This window comes from Amblyomma maculatum, chromosome 3 (assembly GCF_055883805.1).
Source record: "Amblyomma maculatum isolate TAMU_Amacu chromosome 3, ASM5588380v1, whole genome shotgun sequence".
Classification (NCBI taxonomy): Eukaryota; Metazoa; Arthropoda; class Arachnida; order Ixodida; family Ixodidae; genus Amblyomma; species Amblyomma maculatum.
Window position 1 is genome coordinate 80,219,307 of NC_139346.1, and position 26,714 is coordinate 80,246,020.

Below are 26,714 nucleotides of genomic sequence, written 5' to 3' on the forward strand. Positions count from 1 at the left end.
TTCAATAAGTTCTTCTAAATCATGCACGGTAACTGTGAGGCCTGGTGGTAAGTATAGGGAGCAAACTGTCATGGTTCTATGGCTAATCATTTTCACTGCAAGAGCTTCAAAGTGTGTTTTTAGTGGTACATCTCTTGCAAGGACGTCGTTTTGCATTACGATAGAGGGGCCTCCTGAGAGATTCAGCTAGCCTGATCTCGATCACGTCGCAAGCTTTAATATTTTATGAAAATGTTTCTGTTCTGTGGGCCAAGGTTTTTCTCCTGAAGGCAAAAAGCTGTGGATGCTATTGACTCAAGTATCCTCTGATGTCAGTATAATTTCTGAACAAACCTCTGCATTTCCACTGCATGATGTGAGCCATTGTGATATTGTTACAAGGCATACTCCGACGTAGCTGCACAGTCGTCCTCACGGACACACTTGAAGGACAAACACAGCCTGGCCTCAACGTCATCGTTGTTGACTAGTCCAGCACTTCTTCATCGTCTCCATGACTGCGCCCCGTAACAACACCCCCCGCGGAAGAAGCACAGTCTTGGAGCGTAGACTACAATGGTGAGGACGAAATATAAGGTTTAAGACGGGCGACATGCACGACTTCTGGATGACGGTCTGTAGAGGGAGACTTGCGGTGCACAGGCATAATCTCGTAGGTAATGTTGGTAAATTGCCGCAAGACGCGGTAAGAGCCCACGTAGCGGGGCAAAAGTTTCTCGCACATGCTACACGTCGGGCTAGGAGCCAGAGGAGTACGAGGGAGCCAGAAGGGTATTAAGCTTCACAGTGTTGAAGATCGTAATGGTGCTTCTGACAACGCTGAGACGCACCAAGTTCAGGCGATGGCATCAGAAGCGTAACTGCAGGAGGAATCGTCAAGAGCCAGTAAGGTGTTGAAGGGAAGTAGAGCGTCGCGGCCGAAGAGTCGATAAAAGGGCGACAATCCGGCGCTATCATGCCGAGAGGAGTTATAGGCGAATGTTATCAAAGGTAAAGAGACGTCCCAGTCAGATGATGGTCAGAAACATACATTGACATCATGTCGGTCAGTGTACTGATAAGAGCGTGCGTTTGTGGATGGTAGACCGTTGTGAAGTTGTGGAGCGTAGCGCATCAGCGGAGAAGGTCCTGAACAACTTAAGAAAGAAAGCAGCGAGTGTTAAAAGTCCTAACACTCGACATCGGCTCAACTGACAGGATCCCCTTTTCCCTGGACACGGCAATGCCACGCACGGCTAAGCGTGGGTGCTCGAGGTCCGTGATTGCGCAGAGTACACTCAAACATTTGCTGTAACAGATATCCCCTGCGGAGAATAATAATACCTTTATTTGCGTCACGTAGATGTAAGCATGTATGACACCTTCGTTCTACAGAAAAAGCTGTCATTGATCACAGCTTGACAGAGCCGCAGGCCTCCTTACACTTGGCAGTGTAGAAGCGGCATTGTTCCTTAATGAAATATGTTATCAAAGGTATTTCAAGAACAAAATGTTACAACCCCCCCCCCATTGCATATTATATAAACGAAAACACAATTCACAAACAAAGGCAAAAGTTCAGAGACAAGTATTCAAATATTTCATCACTGTGATGTCGTAGAGACGGTAAGATGTTAAGACAATCGTCCGGTCATACAATATTGTCGTAGTTCTGAAAAAGTACCGTTTTCGAGTTGCATATTCTCCCTGTTCTGTTATTCTGTGCAAATGCTTTTGAAGTGTTTGCAAACCATACGTTGTGATGTACGTTTTTTGCAGTTCAATATTCATTCCCAAGTAGCACGCCGTCAATGAATCGCCATCAGTCCAATATTGGGGGAAACCGGGCCCAATGTTGGGACCAATAATAGATATTTCATTGGGGCGCTACCCGTGCCCAGATTTAATCTAATCTAGTAGATTAAAAGTTCCAGCAATGGCCACCAATTGCAGACTAGGTTATTTATTGGCATGCCGCCTCACTCAACGGCCACCCAGTATCTTCCACCCAAGCATACCCACTGGCTTCTATATAATGTACAACCAGCCACTCTCACTGGCTATTCAATACTTACAACCAAGCTTACTCACTGGCTTTTAATAACTGCTATCCAGATAGGGCTGTTTGGTTTTGTGCAGGTATTTTACATGCAGCTACTGATATATATACAGCATCCTGAAAGTATACATGCATTCACACAAAAAAGGCAGAATTGTTCGTTTCATGGATATTTATTAGGTGCGCATGTGATACATATTAAAAAAAGCTATAGGCAGAATTCTTTCAGACTTACAGGACTTCACCTCTGGTTAGGTCCATTGACAAGGTATCGGCAGGTCTCAGGTTGTAGAAAGACACCGCATTAAAGGCAGCTTCAGTTGTATGCCAAGCCAGCATCTCTAGCATGCGCCTTTTGCTCTCGGTTATAAGGTCAGCAGCTTTCAGCAGCCCTTCCCGATGTATGCTCGAGCAGCTTGGATGTCACCATCTTACTTTCGTACACACATCTGCAAGCGAAAACAAAAATAAGATACAATACTATGCTGAATTGTTTTTTTTTTTAGCACAGCTTGGGCAAACTGTTCAAAGGCAGTAAAAGTTGCCATTGCTACAAAATTAGTTTGTCCAAGCCAGTGTGCTGAAATTGGAATTCATGAAGAATGCATATTGTCTGTTTGGTGCAATAGAGTTCAAGCAAAAGCTTTTCTTCCTCTTACATAAACAGCAGATAAGCGCATTCTGTTAATCGTAATTATCAGGTGCCAATGACTGACAATTTATTTATTTATTGATTGATTGATACTGCAATCCCAGTGTTGGGAGTTTAGCAGCGTGGGAATACAAACTAAGCAGTTTAACAAAACAAGCAAATATAAACAATAATTACAGTGCACGTTGAAGCTCTTCTGCACAATTAGGAATAAAATCCAACATACACAACACAGCACTGAAATAACAAATGTAATAAAAAGAAACTATGTGATATGTTGTGAGAACAACGTCAGTGATGGCTGCAGCACTTCATTGTTAGTGAGGTTATTCCAATCGGAAATAGTTCGTGGAAGGAATGAGTATTTAAAGCAGTTATTTCGAACGCGAAAAGGAGTTAAAGTTAGCTGGTATCGTTGTCGGGTTATGTATCCGGACGAAAAAACAAGCAAATCGGTGAGCTCTGATCTGCAGTGTCTTTTAATTAATTGGTACAGAAATTTAAGTCGTGCACAACGATTTCGCTCAGTCATTGTCGGAAGGCCAGCTTCAATTAAAAGGTGCGTTACTGATGTACGCCGGTAATTGTTTATATGTATCGTGCCGCCCTCTTTTGAACATTCTCTAATTCATGTTAGTTTGCGTGAACGGGTCCAAAATGATTGAAGCATAATCTAAGGTAGGCAGAACAATAGATTTGTAAGCAGGCAGGCGTACAGATTGGGTAGACAACCGCAATGCCCGTCTCAAGAAAAAGAGTTTACGAAAAGCGTTACACGGTATGAGATCAAAATGTTTATTCCAACTAAGATTGCTACTTACCCAGAGCCCTAGTCATTTATATTCTGTCACTTCAGTTAGTGTCATGCCGTTAATACAATAATCGAAGGGTAAGACTTTCTTTTTGTGAGTGATTCTCATTAGTACAGTTTTTTTTTTCAAAGTTAATGAACATTTGCCATGCTTCACACCATGCGAAAACTGTTTGTAACGCACTATTAAGTAGTTGATCAGATACATTTCTCACTTCTGTATAAATAACACGATCATCAGCGTAAAGCCTAATTTTTACAGGAATGTTAACGACAATATCATTTATATATTAAAAACAACAGAGGACCAAGAACAGAGTCCTGAGAGACGCCAGAGTGAACTGTAAGCCTGTCAGAAGAATGATGGTTAAAGACAACGAATTGTTCCCTATTTAAAAGGTAGGCTGAAATTCATTTTACTAATTGTTTGTTAGGAAGTACTGTATCCAGTTTATAAATTAACGTTTCGTGAGTAACCTTATCAAAAGCTTTGGAGAAGTCCATAAATACGGCATCAATCTGCGTTCCATTGTTAATTGACGAGGCGAAATCATGTATAGTTTCTGCTAACTGTGTACAAGTTGAGTAACCTCTCCTGAATCCATGCTGATATTTAGTAAAAAAAATATTGGCTTCGAGAACGTTTGATATGTGATTGTGAATTATGTGTTCAAATAGTTTACAAGGAGTTGATGTGAGTTAAATAGGGCGGTAGTTCTTGATTATTCGCTTGTCTCCACTTTTATGAAGCGGCTTCGCTCTAGCAGTCCCCCAGTCTCTTGGCACTTGACCATCATGTAAAGACCTTGTAAATATAACAAATAAGCACTTAGATGTCCATTGTGCATATCTTTTCAAAAAGGCGTTAGGTATGTTCTCTACTCCAGGTGATTTCGTTATGTCAAGGTTAAGTAACATGTTTAAAATACCATGCTCACTAACTTCAACGTCATCCAGAGGCGGGAGGGAAGCTTCAAATTTCGGAAAAATGTGATTGTCATCATTAAACACGGACTTAAAATGTTCATCGAATTCATTAGATATTGTTTGTGCATCACTGACCAAGACACTTTTGATTTCAAGCTCATTATTAACCTTTGATGTTGGGGAGACCAAACGCCAGAACTTCCCGGGAGACTCAGAGATAAATTTGGATAACGATTCTTCAAATTAACGCTGTTTGTCAGCGATAGTGTTCTGTTTGAGCTGAGAGCTAAGCAAACTGATCTTTTGTTCTAATTCCGGAGAATTACTCGTTGCTTTTTTTCTTTTTCATCCGTTTCAGTTTTCTTCTTAACTGCAGTGTCACCTGAGAAATCCATGGGTTTTTTGTTATCTTTTTAACAATAACCGGCACGTGGCATTCAATGCATTCATGTATCATAGCTTTAAACCGGTCCCAAAGTTTGTGAACACTGTCAGTGCTATTACAAAATGTATCAAAGTTGAAGGAAAGAACGTTGACAATGGAAACATCATCAGCTCGAGAGAAGTTTCTAAAATGCATTTCTGAGCAATTTTTATCAACAGTTAAGCCGGAAAGAGTAAGTAGAACGGCTGGGTGATCAGAGATACCGGGTATGACTACACATTTAGCTGTATCTAAAATTGTACCACAAAAAAAAAAAGGTCTAGTGTGGATTTTGAACTTCCTTATATTCGGGTCGGCTGCTCTACAGTTTGTGTCAAGTCATATGAGAACGCTATATCAAGCATAGCCTCACTTGATTCCTCATTGGTTGATTGCGAAATTTGGCCAGTCAATGTCCGGTGTGTTGAAATCGTCTGCTAAAATAATTCGATCATTTGGCTTAATAAAAGTTCTCATATAATCTGCTAGATTATTTAAAACAATGACAGGTGATCCAGGAGGCCTATACAAAGAACAACAATGTACAGAACATTGTTGCGGTAAACCTTACAGAAAATGCATTCGATTATAGCACTTCAGGCATGGTCACTACATTTAGATAATTTTTGAAGATTATGGCGACTCCTCCTCCTTTGCTACCACGGTCTTTTCTAAGTACACTGTAATCAGCTGGTGCGAATTCGCTATCGAAAATGGTTTCGTTTAACCATGTCTCAGTTAAAACCGCGATATCTGGATCTTCGCAAAGTAAAATTCCTTCTAACTCACTAACTTTATTTAATATGCTTCTAAAGTTTACATTTAATATTTTTAGCGATTTGGGAACGGCCTTTTGCTGTCAGTTGTTTTTCCTGTTTAACTTAAAACGGGCATGTTTCACTTCATCCCAGCCATACATTATACTGTTAACGGACAATTTATTGTACACGAATTTCACCTTGGCTCCATTTTTCTTTTCCTGGGCGGCACTCTTCCACAGGTGCTTTCGGATTTCCCGCATTCTGGTAGAAAATCTTCAGAAATTGAAATTGAGGATCCCTTTAGCTTGTAGGCGGACTTTAATGCCGATGCCTTTTCTCGGTAATCTATAAACTTGACTATCACAGGACGTTCCTTATCTCTATTTTTTCGACGAAGTCGATGACACCTATCAATGTCAGAGACAGTTAACCCTAATTTGTCTTGAGACACCTCAGTAATCAGTTTACTTTCAAGTTCAGCTGCTGTTTCTTCGTCTTCCTCAGCTAATCCGTATATAACTAAATTGTTTCTGCGATTCCTATTTTCCAAGTCATCGACTTTGGAGAGGAGTGCCGATAACTGTTTATCAACCTTCTCGACAGTGTCCTCTATTAGACTCACACGGTTGTTCAAAGCGTTCAAATCTGTCAGCTGTTTTTCCAAACCTTCTATGCGTTCGGTCAGAGCTGAAATGTTCAGCTCAATATCGGTTTGAGAACTGCGTAAGGCTTCCATAGCTGAGGTCAACTTTCCCTGGCCATCCAGATGGATAATTTCCAGCTAATAAGCCACACTGTATAAAAACTGGATATCTTACCGCTCGTCCAGCACAGCCTTGTATGCAGCGTCAACCGAAGCAGCCAAGAGGAAATTGGCACGCAAAGGTCCGTCCTTGTGATCCCGAGTCTACTCCTGCAGGGAAGTGTAGCAACATGGTAGGCAAATAAAGCAACAAAGGCTCCCAAAAAACCTACTCCGTTACGAACATATATCTTAAAATAAAGGGTCAGTGGTACTCACACTGAGCTGCAGACTCTTCCGCGAAACGGGGTGAGGCATGTCGTGGTTCTACGGTTCTACTGTTTATTTTCCGAATGCGAGCGGAGCTGAAGCAGACGCGAGGCGCACACCTGTGCTGCTAGAGAGGAGGGAAGAGCGAAGAGAGAGAGAGAGAGCGCCGGCGCCAGTCGTGCTAGCGCGGCAGCGCTGTCCGCATGGTTTCATATGACACTGCAAGTTGGAATTCCGCCGGGGTTCAATGGACGCTGCTCAGGCGTGGGAACGAAGAACGCGTACGCTGCCATGGCGAAGGCTGGCGCCGCTGCGTCCCAAATAGCCACCTGTCTACTTCTACTAGAAAGAACGTACCGTCCTTGCCAAAAGTAACCAGGCTGCCCGATTTGTTCCTTAGCAAATCCTTAGCAAGTGTTTTAAAGGACATGCCAAATTATTATTCACCTGTGCGGGAAAAAAGCATATCACTCTAATCTCTAAAGACCTTTTTTTTTGCCTTTTGAAATACATCAAGGGCTCCAAACACTGTTGAAAAGGAAACCCAGCAGCCAGACTACCTTGGCTGCCAAACTGTTACTAAACTGTTAGAGCGAACGAACGTATTTTTTTATTGAAATATCCTCGGTCTTGTTGCAATTTGTATTGATAATATTCCTAAAAGCATGGAAAATATTCCTGGAATACTGCATAGGAACAATTTAAACTTGTGATTGCAAGTGACAATTGTGACAATTTTGCAAAACAAGTGACAATTTTTGCAAAAATATTTGAAGACAGGTCATGAGAGTTAAACGCGCGCTTATACAGCTTTTGGACAAAAATAATTTCCTTGAAGGGCAGCATTACTAGGCAACAATAATTTTTGTGACAAATGTTTCGGTGATGAGCACGCATTCATGTTTTTTTTTGTTTCTGCAAAAGAAAAAAATTCATTGACACTTATTTCCAGTCTCCAATTGTGGAGATTCTATGCTTCAAGCTTCTTCAATATTTTCTCAAGTTTTCACCAGGAAAGGTTGAGTGTGAACTATTTAACAGCTGCCACAGCAAGTACACAACTTGAAGTAAAAAGTTGGCAGCGTGCAATGCTATTAAATTTAAATACACTTCATTCCAGAACATCTGAGAAAGCTAGATTTTTTCCTCTGCCTGGCGAAGGTAGAGAACGTATAGAAAACAATGCTTTTATTTTTTATGTGTGGTGAATCTATCTTTTGACTATGAGCTGTGCTGCATCAACAGCCTAAAGGGTTTGTTCATCATTCGTGTCTTGCTGAAGCACTCAAAGCAGAGCATGCCGGCATATAGAAATCAAGTGCAAGTTTATGGCGGATGTAAATTACTACACAAATATGCTTCAGCTAGCGCGTCTTCTGTGCTTACAAGACCACCTACGACGGAATACAGTCGGTGCTGGCGCCTCGTTGAGAAGTCAGCTAGCGTACTTGACAAAACGGTGCAACATCTTCCCTTACCAGCACAATCTCTTCGACCTTTGTTTTCCAGCATTTGGTCTTTTCTTTCACCACGCAAATGAAATACTGCATAAAAAAAGCATTTATGTGTATTTCCAGTCATGGACAAAAGGTTTCAGGATGTAGATGTAAAACCTCATCGCTACGAATTACGCTGGCCTGGCAGCCTATAGTACATATGGTTTTGAAGGTGCTATGTCTTACTGGCTTACTGCACATTTTAGAAGTGTATATGCTTGTATACTGCGCCGTATTGTGATTCTATAGATAGGCAGGACCGTTGTCAGCTTAAAAAAATTATGCGTCTGTTTTGTTGCGATTTTGTCGAGGAGGGCGAGGAAGTAATCTCATAATTTTGACGTATGAGTGGCCTCACGCATCACGCTGAAGACGTATAGGAGGAATTGTAGGCCATGTAACTGCTGCGCGTTCCCACTTTGTACTAAACTTCTTCACAGTTGAGAACAGCGCAACAGTCGGGCATTTCTAAGCGCTTCGTATACGGCATAAGCCACGTGTCCGACTCGACGGCAACATTGCACGAAGCATGCCCTGCTTGCATGCGTAGTGCCACACACCCTTTCATTTCGGGGCTTTCTGAATGTTTTGACTAAAGAATCTCTGCCTTTATCTCATGGCCTGTGTTTTCAAGAAACTGAAGCCTTACGCTGGCAGGGGTTAAGCCACTGCAGCAATGGGGGAGGACCCTGTACCAACTATGCCCTTACCGCCTAAGCCATTTTTCTTGAATAAATGTACTCTACTGCTGCTACTATGTCGCTGAGATGTATAAACATACTTGAAAGCCGTCGCGCGGGACACGAGAGTATTGTTCGGGGCATTAAATATATATCAGGATATACAGGTTGAGAATTGATCGTTAATATCTGCAAGGCAATTCTGGCCAACATATGTCATGTTATGTGCCATGTTTTTCCAGCCGTCAAAACTCAGTGGACAATATCGCACTATAACCCAGTCATATTCATTGTTGTAAAGTTCCCAAAACTGGTTGGGCCACATCGACCACAGTATGCCAAAATGTATTCAATGTAGATAAGCCAGCTATACTAAGGTGATCATGTCAATCAATGCATACAGTGATGCCTGCAATATTGGCGAGCCATCGCAGCTGCCCATAAAATATCGACCACTATACCCCATGATGGATACAATATTGGAAACCCATCACAATTAGTAAGTAAAATATTGGCCATCGTATAGCATTAAATATTCCGAGTTGTCAGGCCACCAATGATGGCAAGAGTATATTGATTAGCCTAGTAAAGATGTATGGTATTTTGGCAATCCATTACACTTCGTCAGGCAATATCGACCACTCTAATTGCAGATATACAATGCTGGGAAGCCAAGACGACTGGCGGAAGGATATCGACCAATGTATGCCAAGATAGATTCGATGCTAACAAGCAATCAATACTGGCATTGCAATATTCACCAATGTATGCCATGATAGGTGCAATGCTGGCCAGTCGCCACAGCTCAATGGGCAATATTGCCCACTAGAACCAACAAGTATACATTGTTGGTAGCCACTAAGACCAGTGGGATAACATTAACCAATTTATGCCAAGATATATTAAATTTCAACACGCCAGCTATACTAGCAGGACAAATTTACTATTGTATGCCATCGTCGATTATTTTATCTGCAGATATACACAATGTTGGGAAGCCATCACGATTGGCAGGGAAATATTAACCAATGTATGCCAATATATATTCGATGTTAACAAGCCGCTAATACCGGGTGGATAATATTTACCTATGCATGCCATGATATGTTCAATGTAGGCCACTGGCCACCGCTCATTGGGCAATGGATGCATACAATGTTGGCAAGCCACTAAGACTGGCGGGATGATATTGACCAATGGATGCCAATCTATATTCAATGTCGACAAGCCACATATACTAGCAGGAAAATATTTACCAGTGTATGACATGATTCACAAATTATGGGCAAGACTTTGCCGATGGCTGGATAATATTGGTGATCATATATCATTGTGTATACAATGTTGGCAAGCAATTCTATACGCAAGGTCATTTTTGCCCGTTGATAGCCCATGAATGCCAATCATGGGGGGAACATGTAAATCACTGGTCCAAGAGTGGTCGAAGTTATCGCATGGCTGTACCATTATTGGTAGTGCATTGACAACGCCGGGCCACTGGTGGACCGAACATCACCAATCAATTTCAAATATCGGGCCGGTCGCATGTGCTACATGGGTTGTAAAGGGTGGCATGGCTCGGTATACATTTTTATAGATTCGCTAGTTGCCTTAAAAATATGCCCCCATCCTTATTTCCTGTTTTTCTGTTTAAAGAGTCTTCATAACAGACACCACATTTACTTTAAGCATAGTTCATTTGTGTGAAATCAGCAATCTACATCCCAACGGAACCATTTTTCCAGTAAGTGTCGCTCTTCTACATTTTCTTTTGTTGTAGATGCCCACACTAACAGAGAGTATGCAAAATTGAGGAGAACAAGGTGTTATAAACGGCCGTCATCACCTTTCGCATAGTAATATTGCGGTTGCGATACATGAAGCTGATTACTTTGGAGAGTTTTGCTGTAAAAGAATGTCGATGTGGTAGTTCCAAGAGTTTCATGAAAAATAACTCCAAACGTTTTTAATCTTAACAGAATTTCGACTGGAAAATACTGAAAGGCTATAATTCTGTTTAGGCTTATACGTCTGTGCTTTGATTGAAATAAAATGCATTTAGTCTTCGTCACATTGACTCTCGGAGTTCGTTTTTTTCAGTCCATTCTTCAGACTAGAATTTGGTGTCAGCAGAGGCAAAAATGGTTCGATATCCCTTCCTATTATAACGATGACCTGTCGTTGGAATATATAATAAAATGTTCAAATGAGGCAAGAGTTATTACATCATTTATGTACATATTAAACAAATCAGGACAAAAATACTGACCTGTGGTAATCCACTAGAACTTGCACATCCCTCACTACATGCGACAGACGCACGGATTATACGCGTATTTCTGCTCAAGGTCTCCTTTTGGTCTTGTCTCTGTAATACATTAAGGTGCATCGCCCTCTTTATATGAAAGAAAAAAATGTCTTCGTACATGAGTAGCGGGGAGGGAGCATGTCCCCAGAATGTGCCAACTGAGCATGTCCGTGAGAATTGTTCATCAATAACAGCGAAATGAATCGGGTCTACACGAGCAATCCAGTAACCATTCTTCCATTCCCCAGCAAAGCACGCAAACTACTACTCTAAGCCGAATTACTCAGAATGAGTCCACGATCATTTTGTGCATAATAAGGACGCTGGAGGGCATTGACATAATGGGGTACAGCGACGGTAAGAGAAAAAATAAACAAAAATAAAATAGTTGCCCCTAAAGGGAAAAACACTCCTAAAGGCAAGGACAGCGTTTCGAAATCGGCGCATGCAAAACGCAAATAAAAGCAAAGACAATAAGCCTCCGGTTAGACGCATGGCGCCATCTTGCAAAGTTGACACAAAACGCCACAGCTCAGCATTCTCCTGCGATGCTCGCCAGGGGGCCGCAAATGAGCCTCGAATCATCTTTACTTTGTCTACATCGTAGCCCGCGCATTTCGATGCGAAATTATGAACACTGAAAAAATAATGTTACAGACGTCGGAAGGGAAACAGAGAGCTCATAAATGACCATACAGGGACCATACTCGTTTTGATTGCGCATTTCCGCACTGCAATAAATATCACATATGAGATTTAAAGTATTCATAAGTGGCAATTTGTTAACAGCAGCGCGCCATAAAATGCAGTAAAAGGTGCCAGCAATTACGTAAAGCATTATTAGTGATATTTACAAAGGATATAAATCTCACGTACGAAATTTAAAGTATTCATAAGTGGCAATTTGTTAACAGCGGCGCACCATAAAATGCAGTAAACGATGCCAGCATTTACGTAAAGCAATATTAGTGATATATACAAAGGATATAAATCTCACGTACGGGATTTAAAGTGTTCATAAGTGGCACTTTGTTAACAGCAGCGCGCTATAACATGCAGTAAAGGATGCCAGCATTTACGTAAAGCATTATTAGATATTTACAAAGGATATGTTCCTGGAACAAAAACAGCATAAGGATAATACAGGGCACTGCGAGGTCTTGTCCCTGGCCATACTCCTGCAGACACGCAGGTTATTTGAAGACATCTAGTGACGTTTTACAATTTTCAAGATATTAAATTCACCCAACTGCAATGTACGTTCAGAACATTTGCTGGCTCATTTAGGTATGTCCACTTCAAAGCCTTCAGAGCTCTATAAGTAGATTGAAATCCCCCATTTTTCTCACCGTGGATGCATTTGTGGTTTTCTAATATTTTAGCGGAAGCAGTACCTTCACACATCAGACAGCACTGGATGCGGGCACTGAGTTTTTCAATAATATAAAAGTCCATCGCGCGTGCATTATATCCGTGTAATCGTTGCGAGGCTAGTTGCTTCATGCTCTTAAACTTGTATAAGCGCCCAAGAGATAGCACAACAGGCAAGACAAGCGCCCTGATCTGTCTTTCTTGCCTATCATGTTGTCTCTATTGTGCTTATATAAGTTCATGCGCATTATATACATCCTCTTCATATTTAGCAGGGCTACATCGACTGCGGGGCGAAGGCCTCTTCCATATACTTCCAATTAACCAAATCCAAGTCTCATACACCAGCAACATGCAACTACATTAGAATGACGCTGCCCAAAATAAGGAAAATAAATAGATAAACTTGTTGTCAATTATTGTCATCAATTCTTGACCTGTGCAATAGTCTGCGGCAGGAAGCCACTGATTTGAGCCCGGTGAGAGCAGTGCGCATTACCCACCTCGGAGGGACGCTGTCTCCTTCTTGACGAACATGTCTTTGGTGGCAGCCAAAGGAGCTTTCTCGCGGGCGATGATTGTTTTCACCTTTTTCTTGTCTCTTCGGGTGGAAAAATGGTGGGAAAATGGTGGAAAAATTAGCGATTGACCAAAGCGATTCAAACAACAGACGGTTTGAAACGCGCATTCACAAGTGGCGTAAATAGTCCGTTCCCCTATTCCTAGCCTTAGGCATACTGCAAAGAAGGCCGGGAAGACTCTAGCCTGCCTTGTCCGCCTAGATTGACCAAATGCGTCTACGCCACAGAGTTGGCGTGGAGCAAGCAGATAAAGCTAGCATTCATTTGGGAAAGGGCCGCGGGTGCTTTCCTGTTTGTCGTGATATTTATGAGTGCGAACGCAATATCGCGTGGCAGATAGCCTCGATTGCTACTCGTGGCGGCACGCAGCCGCTGTTTTCAGCAACGCAATGGAAATGCACTACTGCAGGCAGCTTCCGCGACACGAGGAAAAGCACCTCCCTTGCAACTTTTTTTCTGAAAGCTCCCGTAGCGTATTTTCACATGTAGGGCTGTTAGATATCTGCCACATGACCCTGCATTTACGCTCATTAATGCTACGACGGTACAAAGTAAACAGGAAGCAGACATGCCAGGTTTTTGGTTATTTTTACAGTGAATGAACAACATCAGTCATCACCAAATGTCACACGACACACGAGCACTGCATTAATGATGTAGCTGTCAAGCAGAATGGCTCCTATCGGTAATTTTCAAGCTACTACCAACCTAGTGAAGCGGGAAGTGGAGCTGCAGATCGAGATCACTTGTTTTGCACGTAGTTTTCTACACTATGCTTAGCACGAGCATTCAGCGGGGCGCTGGTGAGTTTCAAGATGGCATCCTGTCTGTGGTTTACCAGAGTAATGACCTCTATGTGCAAAACCAGGTTCGTTAAACAACACTACGGCAGTGATCATTACGCAACAGCTTACGCGCACAGCGCATTAAGCCGAAAAGTCACCGGTGTAGAAAACGCCACTCAGAAAAAATCCTAGTTTGAATTTTTCGTCTAAGAAAGTTGTTCGTGGCTAAAAAAGAACTCGTCCAGTGTGGCTGCGTGCTCCTCTTGTTCACGTTCTTGCTCAAAACTCCTCAATCATTTACACATTCGTGACGTCATAGCCACATGGCATTACGCAAGAATTTAAAGCACCCCACATACACCCCGGAAGGAGACTGCAGCCATGAAATTAGGATACGCCTGCTTCTGGGAAAGAGAGCCATGGCTAGCCTTGACCGCCTAGTAAAGAGCAGAGACATCACACTGCCAAGCAAGATCCGTATAACTCGTGCTATGGTCTTTCCAGTTGTGATGTATGGATGCGAGAGTTGGACTGTGAAGAAGGCTGACCGCCGAAGAATTGACGCGTTTGAATTGTGGTGCTGGCAGAGACTCTTGAGAGTTCCTTGAACGGCCAGAAGATCAAATCAGTCGATATTTTCTACCATAAACCTTGACTGCTCATTGGAGGTTCAAATTCTAAAGTTAAAGCTCAGCTACTTTGGTCATCTGATGAGAAGAGAGGAGTCGCTGGAGAAAGATTTGATATTGGGAAAGGTTGAGGGTCACCGCAGAAGGGGTAGGCAGCGAACGCGATGGTTGGATGGCATCCTCGAGGCGCTGCAGATGAAGCTATGTGATGTTAGGAAGATAGTGAGAGACCGGAAAGTGTGGCGTGATATGGTCCATAGGGTCATGAAGAGTCGGACACGACTGAACGACTGAACTGAACATACAAATACAGGCGGCAGCAAACTGGAAGTGGCGGGGGTAGGGCTACAAATTAGATCAAAATTGCCGAGGAGGTTTCTCAAGTGGTGGAATTACAGGAACTGGACACCGCTCGATTGAATAAATTCGTCACCACTCAGGAGCAAACACCCCCCTCCCAGCGTGGGTACTTCGCATGCGGTAATGCAACGCATGGATCACGAAGTGCCATTCACAACAAGTCTCTTAAAAGGAAACCTAGTATATAAATTATGGCGTGTATGACTTACTAAAGCATGTTTGGGAAGTGTACTGATTTCACAATAACAATTTAGGTTGGTTAGACCAGATTTTAAAGTGTGAGGTCTACTAGTTACGCTTCTCAAAGTCATGCTTGCCGCAGTTCAAGGTTTTGTGAGCCATAGTTTCAATATGGCGACCCAGCGTCGCCGTCGCAAAGCAGCATAGCATATACACGCACCCAAAATGTGACCATACCACGTGACTACAAGACAGTTTCATAGCAATAACGGACGCATATTAGCGACGTTCCAGCGCCGCAACTTGTACCTACACCTTTGTTTCCCTTCGTTTCGCCCAGTCTGGCAGACATCGAAGTTGGACCCCTGAGTACCATGATTCGTATGAACTTTGTGGGCTACCAGTTTGGCGCAGAAATTTTGCGGTCGTTTTAAACGACTCCGCAGGACACGGATTGCTAGTTGGGTCGAAGCCTACTATAAGCGGGGGTTCGCATCAGTGACATTTACTCTCCAAAGCCATGCGTACGAGAATCTTCAAACGGCCATTGTGACTGAACCATTTACAGCAGGATGTTTCGGGTGGCGTCAAACTATTCGCTGTTTTGTGGTTCAAAAATAACTCTCTAAATTTGGCTCAGATAATTATTTGCGGATATAACGAAGGAGTACACTTCATATGGCGAACGTGGATATATACAATGTGAGCTGCATATAAACAAAGTTGGTATTGCAGATTAGTGCAGAATCTATTCACTGTGTGGTGCTATTTTTATTTCAGTAGATGTCGTTGCGCGTATTATTCCCCTGCTAGGTGCACATAACGCCCGCCCTCCTTGCTTCTGGATGCCAAGCGATAACTGAAATGGGGCTAGGCGCCAGGTCGCGTGTGTCGACGTTCCGTCTGGCAGCTTCCGATGCCTCAGACCGATTGCTTCGCAAAATTATTGAGGAAATCCATTGCCGCCTCACCGTCGGCTCATGTTTTTTAAGGCGAAAGCCTTTAATGGCTCATGCTGTTGTGGACAAAATGTGTCCCAGTTTTGCCGCGGCTCTGATTGGCCGTGGCGGGATGACGTCATAGAGGTCTCGACCAATCGCAGTATGCGCGAATGTATGGCCATATGTCAATCAGTCATTAAGTACAAATTAATGAACAATAAATATATACTAATTGATGACTAAGTAATTCCTTAAGTAAATAATTGCTAAGGTATATATAAATAAGTAATTAAGCAATTGCATAATTAGCGACTAATTTATTTATTTATTTAAATACCCTAAAAACCCAAGTGGGCATTACATAGGGGGGGGGGGGGGGGGAGCGGCATAAAAACAGCACAACAAATATCCTTCACGCGTATTAATTAACAAAAATGCACTTAAGAATTATACATAACGTACAGATCGAAGTACACAGCACTGCATTCACTAGCGGATACATAGATGTTCTGTAAATTAACAAAAATGCACTTAAGAATTATACACAACATACAGATTGACGTACACAGCACTACATTTACTAGTGGATACATAGGTGTGCAGGGAACAGCACGTAACGCTTAAGAAGACAATAGTGGGAACAATACAACGGTGATTACAGACAACCAAGGTGCCCTGAAAATTTTATTTGAAATTGTGATAAAGAAGTTTCAGTAGCTATATCACTCGGTATTGAATTCCAGTTTTCTATAGATAACAGTAAGGGTGAAGTTTGATATTTTAACGTTCTTGCGAATATTGGCTGTACTTTGTAGAGATGATCAGTCCGGGATGAAATATGATGGGCAGGAGCGATGCGATTAGCTGCAAATGGGCAGTCACCATGATATAAGGAATGAAAGAACGATAAACGAGAGAACTTGCGTCGAATGACAAGGTCGGGCATATTGAGAGATTTTTTAAGATTAGACACACTGTGATACGTTGAGTACGACGAAAGGATGAACCTGGCAGCTTTATTTTGGACAGACTCAAGACGGTTAATTAATGACACACTACTTGGATTCCATATTATGGAGGCATACTCTAGAGCTGACCTTATGAGAGTAGTGTACGCGTGAAGTTTTATCTCGGAGTTGGCAAGATGTAAACGACGTTTAATGAGTCCTAGTTTTCGAAATGCTTTATACGTGATATAATCTATATGGGCGCTCCAGCCTAAATCAGAACTGAAAAAAACACCCTTGAAGCAATCTGTTCTTTCAACTAAACTGCCATTATTCATGTAAACATTAGAAGGCGTATTATTGCGCGTGGAAAAGGTCATTAGCTTGATTTTGTTTATATTAATTTCCATCTGCCACATGGGAAACCACTCATTTAGATGCACTAAGTCAGTCTGTAAGATAACTGCGTCAGTGGGGTCAGCTATCTTTCTATAAATTACACAATCATCAGCGAAGAGTCGTACGCTAGATGATATATTAAACGCTATATCATTAATATAAATTAAAAATAGCAGAGGCCCTAAAACTGATCCCTGTGGAACTCCGGATATGACGCGTGAACTGTTCGACGAATACTCTTTAATTTTGGCACGTTGGGAGCGATTTCTTAAGAATTCTTCGATCCATCGGGTGATGTCGCAATGCAGCTGAAGGTTATTAACTTTTTTCATTAATCTTTTATGGGGAACGCGGTCAAAAGCTTTTGAAAAATCTATAATTATGGCATCAGTATATATTAATTCGTGTACCGATTCATGAAGATCTGTTACGAGCTCGAATAATTGTGTTTGACAAGATTTCTTTTGCCTAAAGCCATGCTGGTCGTCAATAAGCTAGTTGTTGTTTAGATGAGCCATTATGTGCGAGTAAAGAATATGTTCAAGTAGTTTGCAACAAATCGAGGTTAGAGATATGGGGCGATAATTTTCCAGAGATGTACTGTCACCGGATTTAAGAACTGGGCTGACGTTTGCTGTTTTCCAGTCATCTGGAATACATCCGGTATCTAAAGACTGCTGAAATATGGAAGATAATGTGTTAGCCGACACTTGTGTTGTATTTGTTATGTTATGACTAATGAAGTATTTACGAATTAAAGCCAGCAGAATGCGACACTCAGGCTTTCGCCTTGCACGACTTCAGTCGCTAAAGACCCTCGTATTTTTTATTTATGGCATGAAAAGGCAGTGCAAAAACCGCTCTCACTCGTGTCCCTAGGACGAAGCTTAAGCACCCTGCTACCTCTTTTTGTGCCTAATGCAATTTCAATAAAGAAATTAGGCAGATGCTCAAGCTTCGGTTAAGAGTAGGCGCCATAGCGGCATCAACACCGTCTTTTCATTCCCAGATTTTTGCAATATTTTTGTATACGTTGTCTTGGGAAAGCAAGGGGCAGTATCTGTCGCATATAATGGTGGATATTGACAGTTAGAAAGCATGACACTGAGGTACATACTTCGTCGGTTCGAAACCCTAACGCAACCTAGCCTGCAACATGCCTTATAGATGGAAGATAAATGGTGAGTGAAATTGTATGACATCACCCAGAATGCTGTGCGAATTACGGTTGCGTCATAATCTTGTCACCAAATCGCGTTCGTATTTTTTCCGGCGAAAGTTTTCCCCGGACAATTGAAGGGTACGGCGAAAGCTTTTCGGCACATGGAGCAGAGTATAGGCTCTCGCCTAATATTGGGAAACGTTTGTACGTACGCCAGGTAGATGGTCGCCACGAAGCCACCACCAATACCAGTCGACTCGGAAAGTGCGACGCTGTGGCACAAGAGAGTTGCCACCGCTGCATCGATGGCGTTCCCACCTTTGGTGTACATGTACCTGCGGGAAGGGCAGATGACGCCAGTGTGTCTATTCCAGCCTGAATTAGGCACATCCTGCAAGGAGGCCGAGTCCTAGTGGATAAGAGGTTGGTCTTGTTCCTTTCAATCCAGCCCACCACACAGCGTAATAAATAATGCTATCAGAACGAAGACATACTTAAGATCAACGCACACTGACACACAGTCACGCGACATAGTGCCTAGAATTATAACTTTAAAGTTATATGTTATAGTTACAGTAATAAATGCTTATAGTTCAAAGTTCCTGCTGTCAAGCACGAGCCTACTGGTGCCATATGTCCACAAGCTCCTCTGAAATTCATCGAAAGGTTTTAAAGTTTGCATCAAAAATACCTCCTAGCTTAGGCGACCTGCCCTTTTGGTAAATAGAAGAATCCCTGCTTAGTACAGTGCCGCCTCACTTAGCAATGTGAAAGACGATGTCCCGGCTTTTTTTTTTTTCGGGAATGTGCACTGGGCCCAAACAGGTCGTTGCTTAAAAGGTCCTAATTACTTTGATGGTAATACTCTAAGTCCCTAACATCAAGCGAATGTCTGTGAACGTATACGAGCCAAATGTAAAACAACTGCGTGATCCCCGCAGGTCTAAACATATTTTATAAATTTCTCGTCACAGTCCGAAGAGAGACACCTTAGCGCGTTCCTACAGCCGCCCGTATTCTTCTGACGCAGATGTAGAAACAGCGACCAGACTGCTCAGAGATGCGCAAAGTTAAATGCCGCGATACAGTCGTGATGTCATTTCTGTATTGTTTCTTTATGAGTCGGCAAGATGACTTGAAAAGGTAGAGAAAATGCAACGTATTTGAATTTCAAATTTCGGTATCGTCAAAGATGATGAAAATGGCTTTAAAGTGTTGGCGTCATAGCGCCGAATCATAGAACACCGCTTGTTCGTGCGCTTTTTTTACTCTTCATAATCATTGAATTGTATCTCGAGATAAACGCTTGCACAATCAGTCTTCCATGCAGCAGAAGAGATTTCGGTAATTCAGCACCTCGTTCTCTTTCTCAGGATTGATAAAGTCCCGAGTAAAAAAGCCACAAATTAATGTGTCCCAAAATTGCATGCCAGCTAGAAACGCTCAGCCCACGGGGGGATAAGGGGGGGGGGGGGGGTAACAAACCTTGTGAAGTGGAGAATCAGAACTAAAACTATCAAACAGCATCATCTCGCTGTCTAGCAAAAGGCAATCGGCTTACATAGATTTACTTAGATGCGCTGCTGCCTGCGCACATACATTTTCTTTCTTGAAAACGCGAACTCTAGTGGCAAGCTATTAGGATTATGTGATCGCGTCTGCACCAGCACGTCTCCAAGCACGTGGCCGCAATTGATGCTGCGAAGCAGGACATAGGAAGAGAGGAGAGAGTCATGAGCTCAAAGTTGGGGCGGATTACAACTATGGGACGTGGCATATCTATCAGAGATGTGCTGCGCCAACGCATAAAGATGCGTGGTTCACGAGCAGTGGCAACTCAGTTGACTACAATAAGAAGGTCAAGTGCGCCGACATGACAGAAGTGCCGCAGTAAAAGCATCGCCACTGTTGAGGCAGAACGAGATACTGAAGAAATGCCAGCTCCCTACGCGGCGTTTCAAGCCGCAGATTACGAAGACAATTCGGTGCAAGCTTATCCATTACCATCTTCGTGGCTTACAGCGCTGAAATTGTGCTCTGAGCAAGCAAAAAAACAATGGTTGCCCGAACCCACCATGTTCGCTCTCGTGCCGTAGAGCAAAGAATTTAGGTACGCGAAGACCTCCAGGTGCGAATTTGGGACGATGATTCGATGAAATCAGTAGAGCATTTCACGCAGGAAGCTAAAGCTCAAATTCGCTGAATCAAGTATGAGCTTTCGGGTTTGGTCATCAGCGATAGCTGCAACATCGTTACTACTTGATATGACACGTGGCTGAAATGGCGTCATCCAGTTACTTCTTACATATACCGCACGAACCCAAAACTCATTATGGCCCACAACTTGGCCGCGCAATGATGGAAGGGACTTAGGTGGAATCGAAAGAAGACGAAGCGGAAAAAGTGCGTTAGACATTTAAGGTTAGCCGCTGATGTGCTCGGTTCAGGCCCGCATTGGGTCTCTATAATCATGTGCAGAATAAAGACACTGCCCTCCTACCGTCCTTGGCTATCATGTAAGCTGTATGGCCCCTGTCACGCGGCAGATGATTATGCACATAAATATGAAAAATGAAGATATTAACAGCGCACATATACCCGACGCTGTTGCATTGTTTACACGACATGTCGCAAAATGAAGCATCTAACTAGCTATCGCTGAATCTCGCCATTCTCAATGGAAACGGTCCTGTTAATAGTTTAATGAGAGCGGGACAACCCCCCCGGTTTTCGAGCAGGTGCTTCGCATCGCGACAACGAAGACGGAAGGAGGAACAACGTTATTGCCCTCGATGCACACGGAGACATTAGTTCGGGAATCAACGTTTGCGCGGGAAGAAAAAAGGGAGGGCCAAGAGTTGGTGGCTGCGCACAGATGACTGTCAGGCCTGCCGCGTGCAGACAAGCAGCCCATCCGCGGCTCCTTTGAAGGATTCAGGGGGACTCCTCTGGTTCCTTCGAACTGATGTGTGCCTGCGCCGGTGTTACGGTTAGCCAAAAGCCAAACACTGACGACTACGGCGAACCTTTGCAAACAGCAGTGCTTGTGTGTTTTTGTACGTTTCCCTTTACTTATCAAAGGGCTACGCACCCTTCAGCCTTATATTGAGTTACGTTAGTTCTGTTCCAAAAATAAACAGAGATGGTTGCGAACTGATCTCGCCCTCGAGGCCCCAGGCAGTGAATGTAAATCCCAGTTCCTCGTGTCTTCGATCCTGAACCGACGCACGGGTACGACAGGCTGTACGCGCGCGTGCATGTGTGTGCCTGTGTGGTAGTGCGCGCTTTTAACAATGTTAACTGCCTTTAAATGTTTTGTCCGTGATGTTCCTGGTAGCTATTATAAAAACCTTCCTCAACTCCATTTTTGTATGCACACTTGGGGGTGACACATGAAGTGCAGGTGCAGTTAGTATGCATCCCATATTACACATGAAGTGCAGGGGTAGTTAATTAGGACTCCAGGCTGTCGTGTAGGCGGATAGGTTGACGCCTATCCTGTATCTGTTGGGAGATTTAAGTTTTACCGCCAACACCATGTATCCCATTATTTCGCGCCTTCATCCGTGGGCCTTATTCGAAATGTGAATGTTCTCATGCGATATCCGCTAACCAGAACCATCTTGCTACTGAGATAGAAGAAATCAATTACATTGCTCTGGCGGCGAAGCCCTGTGCGCGATTCCAACTTCTTACCTCGAAGCTCCCGCGCACGGTGCCGCATCCGTCGCTGCCGCCCATTTCGTGTAGTTTCCCAGTTTCGACATGGACGGTGTGTAGCTGATCACAGCTTCTTTCACCACACTTTTTGCGTCATCTCCCGAGCCCCCGATCAGCAGCAGCAGGCCAGCTGCCACGGCGACGGTCGTCACCACAGCCAGCAAAAACAGAAGAACCAGGTGCTGGGATTCACCTCTACGACGTGGCAGGCACAGGCAAATATAGTCAACTCGGATAAAACAACCCAACTGATTCGCTGCCAGTAACGAGACAAAAGCCTTTAATGCGGCGCATAAAGTGGCTCTACAGAACTCAGCAACCTTCAAGTGCTCGAAAAACGTGCTCTAAACTCCTAGCGATGCGAACTGATAATGTTTAATAGTAGCTAAACATGTGTTGCAAGGCAGTTGGCACTGCCTCATCCCAGCGCTAGTAAAAGCTATGGTCGCCAACGACTGCTGGAGACATTACCGCATACGTCGAATCAAATCGGAGATAATAATCTTGGAGAATCTGGCGTTCAGCGAATATCTACTTTAACAGCGCGCTAGCATATTTCATTGCGTACGTATTGCAAGGTGCATCGCAGCAAAAACCTTCTGCGGCTAAAGAATTTGTGTAAGATAACCTGTGCTGTCAAGACACAGTCTAGCGAAATATCTTGATACCAGCTAAGTATATCTGCAGCGGATATAGATAACTGAAGAAATACTAGCAGTTACATATCCCAACAAAAGTATAATTACTATTTAAAACTAACTGCCGCCAAATACAAAAATAAACACAACCTTACGTGCAAATTATAGTTAACAATAACAATAGTAGAACATACAACAAATGGCAACGCTCACAAACAAACGCTTTCGAATACGTTGCACGTAAGTCTATTAAGGGGGTAGGGACACCAATAGAGAGTTTTAGCTTACCGTGATCCGCGATCCGCTACTGGGATCCGCCACCGCGCGTTCCACTGCGCATGCCAGACCCCACTTGACGCCGACAGATGGCGCCACATACTGGATGTCGGCACACAGACCTGCCGTGTCGGGACCAATCAGCTTGACAGCGCGCGGTAGAGAGCCACAGTGGCGGATCGCGGATCACGGTAAGCTAAATCTGTCTAATGTTTGGTGCCGTACTTTTGTGCCGTAAATAGCGAGTAGCGAATCTGTAAGCACAGAACACGGTGTTGGAAACGCAAAATCGAATTACACAATATATTTTCTTATTATTAGTACGCAGCAGTTTCGGTTTCAGTTCATAGCTCATAGATTTTTACCTGACGCAAAAAAAAAAAACAGCACATAAGATTGAAATGTCAAATGGACCAAAGACTGGTGACGTCAACGAGTAGGTGTGTCGTCTGCCCTCTTTGCAGTGCGGCTCCGCCATATGCTCTCGTCGCGGAGTCCCACTGCGGAAATTATCAAGTTGTTCGACTGCATCCGTAAACACAATGTCTTCGTCGTTTTGGTTTTCCGTTCACGCCGCGCCAGCACGAAATATTCGCAAACATGTTGTCGCCTACGAACAGCTGTCGACAAATCGCTCTCCGACAATTTGCTATTCGTAGCAGTGCCGATGTTGTCCGCTCGCTTCCCTACAGTTTTGCCCAAATTCCTACGTTAAGTGAGCAGCTGGAACAAAATTTAAAAAGTGGGGAAGGCTTTGACTATGAATGAGCGAGCGTAAATGCTCGCGGGTATATAGTTTGAATAGCACTGATCGAGGCACCGCTTTGATGCGCCGTATTGAGCGCTGCTTCAGTGTGCGAACTTGGTGATTGCTGACAGAAAATAACACATTTTAAGGCGAAAGCCTTTAATACCTCATTGTTGTCGACAGAAGGTTGTCAGCTGACTGGACTGGATTGAAAAACATTTATTTCGTCGCTCAAGCAGGTCTTAGGAGAGACGTACTAGATGGCTGCTAGTCCATGGCTGACGGCGACCTCATTAGCCCGCTCGATGCCCCGTAATTAGATCTTCGGGTCCGAGCTGACAAGCACGGCTTCCCACCGTCCGGGAGAAGGGAGCTGTATTCATTCCAGCGCAGGTGGATCATTTGCGCTGTTCCAGAAAATGTGGTCGTACGTCGCCCTTTTGCCGCATTTACTGCAGTTTGGTTGTACTGGCCTGTGTATATAAGGGCAAGCGCCACCGGATTTAGGAGTAAGCGTGTTTGTAGTCGGCGCCAGGTAACCCTGCGCCTTTGTTGGGAGGCGGATATGTGCGCCTTTCCAGCCTGAAGTGGTGGGTAATATTATTGAAAAAACATTAACCCGTCTCTCGTAAAATTCGGGTCGGAGGACGCGCTCACTGCCCAGTCTAAAAAACCTCGGGATTGCGCGTGAGCCGCCTCGTTCCCCGGATTAGACGAGTGGGCCGGGACCCAGATTTGTTCAATTTCTTATCAGAGGAGGGGTGCTTTGGAGGATGCGGAAGAAGGTAGAAATGATGCAGCTCCTCGCGAAATTGCGAATAGCTTTTTTATAATCACCGAATATAATATGAGCGGACGTGCTTACTATAGCTAAGGCTATAGCTACTTCCTCCGCCGTCTCGGAGGAGGTGGTTGCGGTTGATACGGCCGCCAACGAGGAAGCGTTCCCATTCACAGTGGCCAGTGCGAACGCTTGTCTCTGAGTATGGCGCTATTCCGCCGCGTCGACGTAGGCTGTATTGACCTGTCAGCCGTACTTGGAATGTAGGGCGCGAGCCATCGCCATGCGTCGACCTTCGTGGTGCGCGGGGTATATATTGTTACGTGGCGACAAGCAAGCGAACGGCACAACATGCTGACATGAAGAAAGATGATTTAATGGCGGGCCTATCGCGAGGGATCCTCTCGCGCCACTGCCGATCTTCTTCGCAACGCTTCCGGGGCCACCGAGCGACTGTTCCGATTGGTTCGGTAAAGTCGATAGTGACGTGACGATGTAGATGTTCAAGAAAAGATAGAAGAGAATGATGTGCTTGCCACCACTGGATGGATGGATGGAAAAACTATTTTCGTCAGAGAGCATGTATGGATGAATCCGTGTTAGATGGCCATCAACCCATGGCTGACGGCGACCTGGGCGCCCTACTCCACGGCCCTGGTCTGGACGACCGCGTCTGAGCTGGCCAACACGGCCTCCCACTGCTAGAGGCAAGGATCACGCATAATCACGATAACCACAATGAGGATTAGGTGATCCTCCTCCCCTGGAGCCCTTCAGCCATACGCCACCGAAGCATCCATGGGATCGATGGCTCGAGGTCACGTCGGGCGGCTGGGCGGTACGGAGGTTGCGTGTTCTTCTCTTTCATTCTTCAGTTTCGTCGGGTCTTTGCTCTAGTCCAGTCTCTGGTAAGTTCATTTGAGCGCCTTGTCTTCAGATCCGGGCTGAGGGCTGGGCGGTGGTAGTTGGTCGGATCTGGGCAGGAAGGGCTGGGTTGAAGCTGCGCGGCGTTATCCCAAAGTTCTCGGTCTATGGTCCCTGCGTAAGATCGGCGGCGGTGCTCCAAGACGAGGATCGGGATGACGCACCCCGCGCCTCCACCAAAATGTTACGTGATGACAAGCAAGCAAATTGCACATCATGGTGACATAATATTAATAGTAATACTAACAATAATAATAAATAATAATCGGTTAATAGGAAGGAGAACGCGCAGTATCTGTCACAGTTGTTTCTGTGGACACCTGATCCGCGCCGTAAGGGAAGGGAGGAAGGAGGGAGTTAAAGTGAAAAGAGAGTAAGAGAAGCTGTAGTGGAGGGCAACTGAGTAATTTCGACCACCTAGGATATCAAAGGAAGCTTCTGTGCGAAGCTGGGCGTGATAAAGGACAAACGAGGCAAGGGCCTCACTGAAGCCTCAGAGATAAAGAAGAGGTGGCAGGAGTACACAGAAGAACTGTACAAGAAGGACCCGAATGTGCAAACCCAACATAAGACGGTTGTGATTACTGATCTCGAGCCGGGTATCCAGAAGAGTGAAGTTGAATGGGCCTTAGCCAGCCTTGCTAAGAACAAAGCTAGAGGAATTGATGGCATTCCAGCTGAGTTGCTTCAAAACCTCAACCATGACGACGCTGTTAAAATTCTGCATACATTACGTCACAAGATTTGGACAACCCTGCAGTGGCCACAGGATTGGAGGAGGTCAGTTTACAAATCCATTCCAAAGAAAGGCAGTGCCAAAGATTGTTCCAACTACCGCACGATCGCATCATTTCGCATGCTAGCAAGGTGATGTTGAAAATCCTCCAAGGTAGGCTACAGCAGTATGTGGATCGGGAGCTTCCGGACGTGCAAGCTGGGTTTCGCAAGGGCAGAGGAACTAGAGACCAAATTGCCAACCTTCGCTGGTCATGGAAAAAGCAAGAGTTCCAGAAACCCATCTACACCTTCTTTATTGATTATGCAAAAGCGTTTGACTGCGTAGATCACAGCAGATTGTGGCAAGCTCTCCAAGAGATGGGAGTTCCAATTCACCTCATCTGTCTCCTCAGGAACCTGTATGAAGGACAAGAGGCCACAGTCAG

At 44.1% G+C, this 26,714-nt stretch overlaps 1 protein-coding gene across 1 annotated transcript in view; it reads right to left on the reverse strand.

The window, feature by feature from the left end:
• The window catches only part of LOC146195062 (scoloptoxin SSD14-like), a 100,991-nt gene extending 76,085 nt beyond the window's left edge, over window positions 1-24,906 (reverse strand). The window contains exons 1-4 of the mRNA XM_084596710.1: window positions 24,884-24,906; window positions 22,161-22,487; window positions 18,677-18,799; window positions 12,984-13,081 (exon numbers count right to left, since the gene is read on the reverse strand). Of these exons, the coding sequence (XP_084452836.1) occupies window positions 12,984-13,081; window positions 18,677-18,799; window positions 22,161-22,487; window positions 24,884-24,906 (571 nt within the window). The remainder of the gene's footprint in view (window positions 1-12,983; window positions 13,082-18,676; window positions 18,800-22,160; window positions 22,488-24,883) is intronic.
• Between the last annotated feature and the right edge of the window lie 1,808 nt (window positions 24,907-26,714).